At 36.0% G+C, this 13,258-nt stretch overlaps 1 protein-coding gene across 1 annotated transcript in view; it reads right to left on the bottom strand.

The window, feature by feature from the left end:
• LOC150078915 (uncharacterized) overlaps positions 1-13,258 on the bottom strand; it is a 508,023-nt gene that overhangs the window by 350,049 nt on the left and 144,716 nt on the right. The window contains exon 4 of the mRNA XM_090382884.1: positions 1,240-1,400. Within this exon, the coding sequence (XP_090239010.1) occupies positions 1,240-1,400 (161 nt within the window). The remainder of the gene's footprint in view (positions 1-1,239; positions 1,401-13,258) is intronic.

Raw genomic sequence — 13,258 nt, 5'->3', positions numbered from 1 at the left:
TGTTTATTCATTCAACTGCAGTTTTCTGGAACAAACTTCCTTCATACGCATTTCCTAAAAATTACAGTCTACAGAACTTCAAGTCTTATGTCAACAAATATCTTCTTTCATCTTCTCAACCTCCAACCCAAGCATGGTTCTAAGTACTATAGGTTCTAACCTCTCATTTTTGGGGTTTTCAATAAAAAAAAAAAAAAAAAAAAAAGGACTACACTGCTGATGTAACTTTAAAAGGAAGACGATTTCAATGTTTAAATCATTTAATTTTATCCATTAAATATGATGATGTTAATAAACTAGAATGCCAATAAGCAGTGGTGCAAATTCAAACAGACTGAATGAAATAGGACGGTTTAACTTCCACCAATTTTAGGCTGTTTAAATTTGCTTGTAATTCCTAGTTCAGGTGGTGTGAAAATATGAGATAATATTATTGTACTAAATCAAAGAAGGAAGAGATCAGAATTTTTTATGTTTCTAAAATGTATTGTTGGCTTAACAAACTGGGATGCCAAAAAAGTAAGTAGCAAATTTAAGCAGCCTACGACTATGTGATGTTTAAAATTATCCTATAGTACTGGAGGGAGTTGGGGGGGGGATAAAAATATGAAATGGTATCATTGTACTACCATTAACCAGCTAACTTTACTTAATTTGATCCTTAGGTCATAGGCTCAGCTGTTTCTTGTTTTTTTACATCAAAGAAAAAAGAAAAGCGACAATGTTTTGTTTTTCATTTTGTTCCTTAAGTTGTATATAAAGCTGCTGATTTGGCCTACTGCAATGATAAGTTTTTTTGGGAAGTACTCAGATTAGAATTTTATATAGACTTATCAAGCTGATGCAGCCGAGTAGTCAGGCGTGCGGGTGCATAAGTACACGTGCCTTGAGTGACCCGGATTTAAGCCTGTGACTGCTGAATAAGGTGCTGTTTCTTGTATTCTCTCTACCTTGTGAACTCTTCTGACCGTGTGGTCGTCCCAGAGTATAAACAGAAAATTTATTTATTTAATGGCAGCCATAAGCAGGGGTAGCAACTCAGCAAATGGTAGATGGAGAGTAATAGGGCTTGTTTCAGATTTTCACAAAACTATAACTGGTGTTAGTTGAACACAAACTGCAGTAACATACTCATCACATAAAAGTAAGCAGTTTGGTAACCTTTCCTATAAATCTACAAACACTTCTATAATGATAATTTGTAGATGTAGTTAAAAAGTAACAAACTGTTATTCTTACCTCTGAGGCATAAAAATGTTAAAAAATCTTCAGTCTTAGGCCTTCGGCATGGAAGAAACTCAGTTGCAGTGTTATTAGAGGGGCAAACTTTTACAGGAGTGGGGGCTGGACTACTAGGTGTTGATCCCTGAGCAAACTTCCTTTGTGCATGAACACGGGCCCTACAAAACAAAACAAGTTAATATTTAATGTCATAATTTTACAATAAAAATGCTTATAAAATTAATGATTCAATAGCATGCATATAAGATATCATTTTTAATGATTGAATCTTTACACCACTTCAACAGAAAATATTGACACAGAATGACATTAAAATTCAGTCGTGCAGTGTAATAATATAAAAAACACAACAAATGACAATTCCGAAATCATGTCATCAGGAATAACATATAGCATATGCTATCCTTGACTATAAGTTACTATATTTTCAAATATTGAAACAGGAACATGCAGAAAAACCTTCTACTGTAGACAGATGAAGGGAGCAGACGTGTTTTAAGTTGGCTCTAACAGCTTAACTAAGAGGTTTAAAAAAAGGTGTCTGTTAGACAAAATTTCTGTTTAAAATTGGTTTAAATTTAATTTCAGTAATTTTGTGAAATTAATTTCTACAATGTGTTTTAAAATTTACTGAGTTTTCTAAAGTATTTCTGCCAAGTTAAATTTCTTCTGGTAACTTCGGTAGCTTAATTTAAACTTCATTAGTAGTAAAGTTTTGGGAATAGTTTAATTTCTGTAATACTTTGTTAATTTAAATTCTGTACTATATTGAAAATTTAAATTTTGTAATCTTTCTTAAGTTCGAAGTTTACCTAAATAATGGTTTTTACAAGATCCACTTTAAATACATTGTCCAAGAGCAACATGACTAGGGCAGAAATGCCTGCAAGCATTTACAGAATGAGTCATGAGTTTGTTGCTTGTATAGAGTATGGCACATATTCTAAGGTTAGTCTAGCACACAAACTAAGCTCAGGTGATGGATCTTTTCTTTTCACCTGATATAAGGAGTGTACCAATTCCAAATTAAAACTCTGTGCATTACTAGAAGAATTTGAATTACTAAAGAAATGGGCAAGAACACGAGTGCCCAACCTTTTTTTTTACCTGCTGATCCCTTTAAAAAATGCATTTTACCCTCATTGACCCCTACCATTCAAAAAAATTAATGCATTTTAATTTTAATGGATGGATTATAAGAAAAATCTGTTAAAAATAGTTAATTTTTTATTAAAAAATATAAAATAATTATAATATACAGGTAAGTAACAATCGGGTAATGATTACTTACCAATTATTTTAGCTCAGAAACAGAAAACAGTAAAAATTATTATTTGTTTTATTACTGCCATTTTAATTTCATAAAAATCACAGCACACTGCATATCCATTTTAATCATTAGCATTAATTGTTAATGAGACAGTTGTGGCTGATGGTTTGCAATAAGCTGTGTAGTATCTGGGCTAAAATTACTTAATTTGATCCTTAGGTCTGATAGGTTCAGCTGTTTCTTGTTTTCCCTCAGTAAATTATTAATATGGCTGAATCCAGCTTCCACTAGATAAGAAATGGGTTAAGTTAACAAAAGCAGTTCTGCTGTAGTTTGTAATTTAGGATATTTATTGTATAGTGGAGCGTCGATAAACTGAACTAATTGTTCAGTTTCTCGACTTGTTTGATTTGTTCAGATTTTTGAACTTATCAAAAATACTGTTCTGGGGACTAAAGAAAAGTTAGTAAGTTCAGAAATAAAAACACTGGCTTTAAAATCTGAGGGACTGCCCAATTTTTTGTTAAAATCCAGTGCCTTTTCACACAGCAAAGGTCCAGATATGGGTTCTCCTAAACCTCGTCTTTGTGTGAACCACAAATAAATGGAATCTCTGACAGATGGGTCATTAGCTGTTCTCATAGGTTTTTTTTTTTTTTGCACCATCTGAATCAGTTTTTAAAGTTCGATACAAACTTTAAAAATTTTTTCATTGTTGTTGTTTTTAATGTCTGTTATGGTTGACTTTCCAAAATAGTAAAATTTTGTTAAAGAAGACCTGCTTTCTCCCTTTGAAAGTCTGTTTCCTTTTGTCTTTTAAAAAAGACAAAGACAATGATTGTTATTTGTATAAACATGTCAGGGAAAGTACTAGGGAAAAGAATATTCTAGACCTCATCATCACCCATGAACCAGATGACATAACAGGGCTGACAGTACAGGAACTAGCAGCAGGAAGTGATCGCAGAGTTCTAGGGTGAATGACGAAGAGAGAGAGAGGCAGCAGTAGTTAAAGGCAAAGGAATGGGTTATAATTTCGGGAAAGGAAGTTACGATGGCTTAAGATTCTACATAAAAAACTGCAGCCATTATCAACCCACTGCAGGATGGAACCCTCCACAACAATTCATGCTGAGGGAAATGGACAATAATCTGCCACGCTGGTCCAGTGCGGGTTGGCGATTGACCGTATTTAGCAGTAAGGGGCTTGAACCCTGGTCTACTCAAAGAACGTGTGTTATTGCACTTCCGCTCCTGACCACTCGGCTACGGAGGCCGTTACATAGCCTTTATTAACTGGGTAGATATCTCACAGAGATATCTACCCAGATATCTCTGTGAGATATTATTGAATTATGGTATACCTTTAAACCATTAATCACAGAAGCTTCGAAAGCGTATATACCATTAAAAAAATACTTCACGAGGAGGATTCCACATTGGATGAATAGTGAAGTCGCCAGATTACTTGAGCAGAAAAAGACTGCATGGAAATTAGACAGCAATAAAAAGTACTGAAGCCTATAACAGCTACAAATTGATCTGTAATAGTGCCACAGAAAAGGTTAGGCTGGCAAAGGCAGATTATGAAAAAGAGCTGGCAAAGAGAGCAGAGAGGGGGAGGATAAGGAATTCTTCACATATATAAATGCAAAAAGAGAAGGACAAACCAGATCAGATTCTTATGTAATGGATATGGGATAGTATTAGATACTCCAGCTGAAGTTGCAGGTGAACTCAACAGTTACTTTGCATCGATATTTACAGATTATTATTATTATTATTTTTTGGTTTTTGGGAGCATTAGCAACTAAGGCCATATTGCTCCGGGATATGTTGTGGTCATTCCTTGACCTTTCCGCATCCTCCGTATTTGATGGTGACGGGCTCGAACCCTCGTCTAATCGAGAAGCGTGTGCTACGCACTGCTGCTCCTTCCCACCTGGCTACGGAGGTGCCTCGATATTTACAGAAGAAAAACTCTTTACGTCAATGAGAAATTATGGGAGTGAAATTGAAAAAAAAAAAAAAAAAAAAATGTAATTAATGATGTTGAAATTTCACACGTTTATTTAATGAAAAAAACTTTCGAGCCTACAGGCCAGTAAGGCTCCTGGGGTTGATGGCATATACCCTATAATCTTAAGGGAGGTGGCAAATAAATGCTATGAACCATTGAGGCTAATTATGAGAACATCACTGGACTTGAGAGTGATTCCTTGGATTGGAAAAGTGCCAATGTAACTCCAATACATAAGGGCAGTTCTAAGTGTGAAGTGGGAAAATACCAGCCAGTTAGTCTAACTTCAGTAGTAGGGAAAATCATGGAGACTATGATCAAGGGTGGAATTCAAGATCACTTAGATAGAAATGGAATTTTGAAGGATACTCAGCATGGTTTTGTAAAGGGAAATCACGTTTAACTAATCTCGTTAGCTATTTTGACAGGGTCACTTAAGAGGGCTTAGGGAATAATTTCGACATTGTTTATTTGGATTTCAGCAAAGCATTTGACTCAGTCCTACATAAGCGGTTACTTTATATGCTGAACAGGTTGGAATCACTGGGAAAATCCTTAGATGGATAGCTTCAGGGCAGGAGGCAGAGGGTTGTGATAAATGGTTATTCCTCAGATTGGATTGATGTAAGAAGTGGGGTTCCCCAAGGATCAGTATTAGGACCACTGTTGTTTTTGATTTTCATAAATGACTTTGATGAAGGGATGGAGGGTTTGATATGTAAATTTGCAGATGATGTAAAGATTGGTAGAGTGGTTAATGATCACCGCCAAGCAGAGCATTCTTCAGATGTTTGTTATTTGGTTTTTAGGAGCATTAGCAACTAAGGCCATATTGCTCCGGGATATGCGGTGGTCATTCTCTGACCTTTCCGCATCCTCTGCATTTGGTGGTGACGGGCTCGAACCCCGGTCTAATCAAGAAGCATGTGCTATGCACTGCTGCTCCTTCCCACCTGGCTACGGAGGCGCCTGCATTCTTCAGAATGACCTAGATACACTTCAGGGATGGTCAGAAAAACGGCAGCTATGCTTTAATCCAGCAAAGTGTAAGGTATTGCAAATCGGGAACAGTAATCCCAAAAGAACTTATATAGTTGGCGGAGTTGAACTAAAGCCAGTAGTGGAGAAAAGGGACTTGGGTGTTACGATATGGTCAGAGTCTAAGTTCTCCAAGCATTGTAAACTGGTGGCAAGGAAGGCCCATTGTGTCCTATCGATGATTTATCGAACAATTGCTAGTAAAGATAAGGACGTTCATGATCCTATTATATAAGACCACACTTGGAATACTGTGTTCAAGTATGGAGACTGCACCTAAAGAAAGACTGCTTCTTGAAAGTGTCCAAAGACGAGTAATCGTCTGGTGAGATCAGCAAAAGGGCATCCATATGAGGAAAGACTGAATATGTGGGTTGCAGAGCTTGGAAACTAGGCACCTTAGAGGAGACTTGATTGAGATGTTTAAGCAAAATGAATGAGGATGAAATTTTCACAGTTATAAATGATTCTAGAACAAGGGGCCATAATTTCAAGTTACGGGGGGGAGGGGAGATGTTTAGGCTGGATTGCAGGAAGTTTTATTTTAGCCAGCGAGTTATAAATTATTGGAATAAGTTACCTACATGGACGGTAGAGGCTGACAGTTGGGGGAAATTCAAAGCTCAGCTTGATAATTACCTATGGGAGGAGGGAAATGCATAGGTTGTCCATTTCCTTTTCTCAAATTAATTATTATTATTTTTAAAATTTTCTTCTTATTATTTTATTTTATTATTACTATTTTTTTGGCTGGTGCAGCATAAGCCATAGGCTTCCTTGCACCATGTGGCTACTGCTAATACTAATACTCCGTATCTCACTTGCGCATATCGTGTTAGTTGCAATTTCTGTGTGAGTTGTTTTGTTATTGATTAATGCTTATCTTATTTTACTGTTTTAGATTTTGCATACCTCCCCATCGAAAAAAAAAAAAAAACAGAGTCAGTGAGCAGAAATATCAGATTACAAAGTGTCATGTTTAGTTAGTACTGTTTGTATATAACCACAAATTTTTATTTTTATTTTGCAAACCTGTGGATAATATTCTTCTGATTTTCACATATCATTTAAATTTGTAATTGGTAAGAGAAAAAAAAGTGTAAATTTTGCTTAATATCTTCAATTTTATAGCCCGTGCATAATATTCTTCCAATATTTGCTTATTAGAAATGCAGTTTAATAGAATAAAAATTAAATTTGTAAACGTGATCACAATAACCAGCACTTCTGTAATTATTTTATGGCACCAGCACAAAAAAAAAAAAAAAAAAAAATATGCTGGTCGTTTGGATTACAGGCAACTCTCAGTTTATGAATGTTCAATTTACAAATATTCGCTATAACAAACGTCACAATTCATCCAAAATTTCTTCGAGTTGCCAATAGATAAGAGTTCCTTATAAAACATATAGTGAACATAATTGTAAGATTTACTTACATAAACTTTTAAAAAATGTATTTATTACAATAATTATCAGAAAATTATTATGATAATTATACTGAACTGTTCTTGGTTAATAAAAACTAATGTAGCCAGTACAAAAACATTGGTTTACATGTCACACCACGTAGAATGTTTAAACGCTTTTAAATCAATTTCTGAGGGTTTGGCAATGTTTGAAGAAGATGACGACGAAACAAATATGGAAAGAATTTAAAAAGTGAAAAGAGGCATTTATGACTGTCTAGCATGCTACAGTGAGATTTTTGAAGAAAAAGAGAAACTAACTGTGCAATCTTCTATAAAAACATATTTTAAAAAAGTGGAAAACCCAGCTGTTTCTTTGTTATCAGACACACTTCCATGTGCCTCATCTGCACCTAGTGTCACTTATGTGAAAAATATTGAACTCCGATGAAGATATTGGCGAGTAAACGTTGAATACATATGTATGTACAGTACATATATTATGTTAATACTCATTTTCTTTATTTTTATTTTGTAATTATATGGTTTTTAATTAAAATTAACAAGTACGACATCTTGTTTTTTTATTCTTTTCTTATTTTATTTATATGCGATATACATTACGTATCTATGCGATAAACCACAATGCATACATACATTATAATAAAATGTGTATAGGCCATTTGATCTTTAGTACACGGTTTTAATGCTTTAAAATGGCCGCTAACGTATATGATACATATCAAAAAAAGTTCAGGAATGCAAGATACACATAATGAACAAAACATATAACGAACAAAGAGTTGCCTGTATTAACATTCTACTGTACCTTGATTATTACAACAAGAGGTGTACCCTTTAGTTTGGAATACAGATTTGGCCTCCAACTCTTCATTTCAATTAACTCTTTTTGTAAAATAAATTCAAATTGAGACACATCACACTCAAAAGTTTGTAGAATCCATTCTGGTACAATCATATTAAGAAGATCTTGAAATTGAATATTTTGGATTGAAACATGAGAATAATTGTCAGAAATTAAATTATATTTATGCTTGCAGTTTGTTTGGATATCATTAAACTTCAAATATATATTAATTAAGTAAAACACATGCTTTTTTGGTGCAATTAATTTTTTATTGATAATTTTTAAAAATTTTTAGTTAATTAAAAAAATAAATTTTTTTGTTGCAATTAATTTTTGTTCCTAACGATTTCTTTATTTCAAGAAGAAATTCTACCACAGAATCAAAAAGGTCAATCTAATATTAAAAATTTCATTCCAACATTCAACATACCTCTAAATGCAAAAGCAGCTAGTTGTAGATTCCATCATTTTGATCACACAATTGACCAAACAGATGGTCATTCAAGGATTTTGCCTTTACAGGAACTCCTCGACTTATGTACTTAATTGTTTTTTTTTTTCATGTAAGTCCAACTTTGGTCTTGTAGGTATATACTAAATACAGTACATGTACAGTATCAACTCACCGAGATTATAACCCCTAACAAACTTCACCAGGCCATATGTACAGTATTGTTTACAGCACTTTACAATTTGTAACCGAATTAAATGAAGCGGAAAAAAATTCACAACGAATAATACATAATGTACAGTACAGTATTTATTCCAAAGTAATTTATTCTAATACCTGTAAACAGTGCTGTATAGCATATAAACAAGATACAATATACAAGAACAAAAATAAACAAGAGTTTAATTTGGTCACATTATTATCAGTGTTGTGGAGATGGAGGATCATAAACGTTCTATGACAATGATTCTGGTGATCTGGAAGCAGACTGACTGGTTGTGGTACCACCTATGGATGCCATATGTTTCGTGTCTATGTTCCTCTTTCTTGAAAAACTGATGGATTTTAATTTGCACAGTTTTCTTCCTCTCTTCACAGATTAGTTTGTAGCAGGCAATGGCATCATTTACACCTGCTGCCACTTTGGTCAACCTCTCGGTGTTAGGATCTTGAACCTCGAAAGATGATAGTGCTTTATCTACTAAAAAAAAAAAAAAGCTTCAGCTAGCTGCTTGCAGGCAAATTTTTTCAACAACTTCTTCCTCTTCAGTGGTCTCCTGCTATGTCTCTTTTTTTCAAGTTCAAAGAGATCTTTGTTGGTCAGCTCCTGAGAGTGGCTTTCCAACAATCGGTAAACACGCTCTTTCTCCACCTCCAGATCCATTGTTTTCCAAGATCCATCATGTTTTTTGAGACTGACTCTACCTCCTCAAATGTATGGGAGTCACAAGCAAATTGTGGGATAAGTTTCTTCCAGATTCCATTGATATTTGATGATGTTCTCTCATGCTAGGCATCATCTATATTCTTGATTGCATTGTAGATGCTACATTTCTTCCAAAACTGCTTTAAGGCCATTCCACCCTCTCCTTTTATAAACTGTTGCTGTTAAGGCTTCCTTAAAAGTTCTTCATGTGTAATAATACTTGAATGCAGTAAAAAACCCCTGATCCACTGGCTGTAAGAGGGAGGTGGTATTGGGAGGCAGGTACAATACTTTTAACATTAGAATGAAAATCATCCAGGTGAGGTGGATGGCCAGGAGCACTGTCCAGTACTAACAGGATCTTGAATGGAAGGTTGTTTTCAGCACAGTAGTTTTTTACTTGTTGTATGAAATGTTTCTGGAACCATTCCTTAAGATTTTGAGAGTAACCCAGGCCTTAGAGTTAGACATCCACATGACTGGAAGTGAAGCCTTGATAATGCCTTTGCATGTGAAAACCCTTGGATTTTCTGCAAGGTACACTAACAGTGGTTTGAAATTGCATTTGCTGGCGGCATTTCCTACCAGCAGCAGAGTTAGCCAGTCCTTTGCTGCCTTATACCCAGGCATTTTCTTTCCCCCTTCATAATATATGTGTGATCAGGCATTTTTTCCCAAAACAAGCCAGTTTTGTCTACATAAGATCTGTTCTGGGTTGCATCTACAAGAACTCTGGATATTGTTTGGTAGCTTCCACATTGGCACTAGCTGCCTCACCACTCACTTTAATGTGTATAAGATTTGTTCTTGCCTTGAAGCATTGGAACCATCCATGACTTGCGATTAAGGTCTCTTCAGCAGCACTTTCACCATGTTTACTCTTTGTTTTCAAATAAACTTTATGCTTTTTTTTTTTTGAATGAGCTGCAGGCTACATAAGGCATTCGTTTTTGTTGCTTATCTTCCAGTCATACATTTAAAAGTTTCTCCATGTCCTCAATCGCTAGACTTTTCTTACTTATTATTGTTGACTGCATTGGCACAGAGTGCTTTACATGTTCAAGGATTTCCTTTTTGTCCTGGAAAATTGTGCTCACAGTAGAGCAACTCAAGCCCAACACACATGCTACATGCCTGCTTCTCGCCCTTTTCCACTCGTTTTATCATGTCTAGTTTCATTTCCAACGTAATAGAGTGCTATTTACCACTACTGCTGTCACCTATTTTTGGCTTTGGGGCCATGTTAGTGAAAGAACAATATCTTTTGTAACAGGGAAAACACTGATCCTACTCTGAACAAGAACAAAAAAAAACTGAGGGATCATGAACAGACAAGTGGTGGCAGCAGGCATGCTCGTGGATAGCTGACGCAGTGTTACCGTATAAACAGCAGCTGATTTTGGTACTTCGTGCACATGGTTCAAAACTGTGCGCTTTGTACATAAGTAGAGTGCCTGTAATTCATTTACTGATTTAATACACACTGCCAATTTAAAGTGATGCACTTCCCCTCGTCCCTGGGAGGGTGCATCATTTGTAGGCAGGAAAGAATTTATTTTGTAGAGATGGTATCATTTGAACAAATGTGGTGCAAGGACTTTTGCCAGTATCATTGAGGATAATAGTTACTACTTAAGGGGAGATTATTAATTAAGGAGAGGGGATAACATAGATATGCATTTATCTGATGATAACGATCAAAATAATGCTTGTGCACATCTCAAGAAACCTTGTTTGTTGCTGCAACAGCCAATGTTGGTAACATTTTGCGACGGTGGCAACATTACCAATGCTAGAAGTATAGTAAATAAATTTGATGAATTTGAAGTGTTGGTCAAGACATCAAAGGCGGATATTGTTGGGATATCAGAGACGTGGTGTCACACAGATATAAGGAATGCCGAACTGGAATTTGGGGAGTACAATGTGTACAGAAAGGATAGACAGGATAGGAAGGGAGGAGGTGTTATGCTGTTAATAAAGAAAATCTTAAAATCAAAAGACGTGCATCCAGTTGATATAGATGAACAGTGCACTGTTGAGTCAGTTTGGTGTGACATAAGCACTGCGAAAGCAAAAATAAGAGTAGGAGTGTGTTATAGGCCTAATGACTTGAATGAGTACAATGAACAATTGTACAGAGAAATAGAGTGGGCTAGTAAATCGGAATGTCTTATAATGGGGGATTTTAACTTCCCAGATATTGACTGGAACTTGTGGGTTGGGCACTCACACACTAGTCAGACTTTTGTGGATTTATTGGATGATTGTTTTCTGCAGCAGCATGTTCGAGAGGCAACCAGAGAAAGTAATACTCTTGATCTGGTTATCAGCAGTGATCATTCATGTATTAGGAATTTGGAGATAGAAGAACCACTAGGTGGCAGTGATCACAGTGTAATGACGTGGGATTTACTTAAAGATTTAATTACTATCAGGGTAAAGGAAAGGGTTTTTGCTTCCGTAAAGGCGAGTACAGTGGTCTCCGACAGTTTTTAAATTCTGTACAGTGGGATCAACTGACGATGTTACCAACAATAAATTCTAAGTGGGAAGCATTCAAGGAATTAATCGTGGAAGCTACTAAAAGGTTCATACCTATTAAGAAATATTGTTCAAGGTTTAGGCCTAAATGGTTGTCAAATGAACTAATGAGACTCGTAACACAGAAGAAAAATGCATGGAATGCATATAAATTATCAAGCGACTCAGAAGCATATGGCAGATATAAGTTAATCTGTAATCAGGTCACAAAGGAGGTTCGGCAGGCGAAGGCAGATTACGAGAAATCCTTGGAGAAATCCTTAAGGAGGAACTGAACAAACAAATGTTTGTTCAGTTCCTCCTTAAATTTATTTAACCTATCAACTTCCACAATGACAGATGGAAGTTTGTTCCAGCAATTAACCACCCACTGGCTAAAGGCAAATTTCCGCACATTTATTCTTCAGCTGTCTTTCCACAACTTGAATTTATGCCACCTTAGGTTCGTAACCTGAACAAGTGAAAGAATCCCATCAGAATTCATTGTGCTAAACCCATTCAAGGCATTATACACCTCAATCAGATCCCCTAGCAGGTGCCTAGTCTACAGTCCCTGCAATTAGCAGAACATAAGCCTTTCTTGGTAAGTGGACCCCTTTGTCACCTCACCAATCTTCTTGCTATTCTCTGTACATGATCAAGCAACTCTACATCCTTCCTAAAATCAGGCCTCCACACATGTACACAGTACTCAAGGCGTGGCGTGACCACTGCCTTATACAAAGAGATAATCACTTCCTTTTCCCAACTAGCAAAATTCCTGTATATCATTGACAATACTGCATGACCTACTCTGGCAGCTTGTCTGCATTGCTCAGAAAACTTCATATCTGACTGCACAATTACTCCAAGATCTTTCTCATTTTTTACCACCCTAAGTGTAGTACCACACAGTTGGTACATATCTAGGGGATTATTTCTACCCATATGCAGTACTTTGCATTTGTCAAGGTTCAACTTCAGTTGCCACTTCTTAGCCCATCTGGCCAAATTTTTTAGATCCTGTTGCAGTAGCACACTGTCATTACTATTATTAACAACCCTGCCAACCTCTGTATCATCTGCAAAATTCGACATTAAGCCTCATATACCTTCATCAATATCATTGATAAACACACAAAAAGACAATGGGCCTAACACTGATCTTTGGGGGATTCCACTAATAACATTAATCCACGAAGAGCAGTGTCCATTGATTACCACTCTCCGCCGTGTCCCACTCAACCACCCTTTTATCCATTGTAGCAACTTACCCTTAATACCATACTGCTCCAATTTTTACAGTAGTCTTCCATGCTCAACAGTGTCAAAAGCTCTCCTGAAATCCAAGTATATGATATCAAAATTATTTTTTGTATCCAGTTCTTTTGTAACGACATCATAGTATACAATCAAATTTATCAGACAACACTTTCCTTTAACAAACCGATGCCGTGTCTGAATTATTACTGCAGTCCTGTCTAGATGATCCTGCAATGTATCTTTAACCAGT

The sequence above is a fragment of the Mastigoproctus giganteus genome, chromosome 10 (genome assembly GCF_048544385.1).
Source record: "Mastigoproctus giganteus isolate SK-2022 chromosome 10, ASM4854438v1, whole genome shotgun sequence".
In the NCBI taxonomy this organism is placed as follows: domain Eukaryota; kingdom Metazoa; phylum Arthropoda; class Arachnida; order Uropygi; family Thelyphonidae; genus Mastigoproctus; species Mastigoproctus giganteus.
This window is presented reverse-complemented; position numbering and strand designations above follow the sequence as displayed.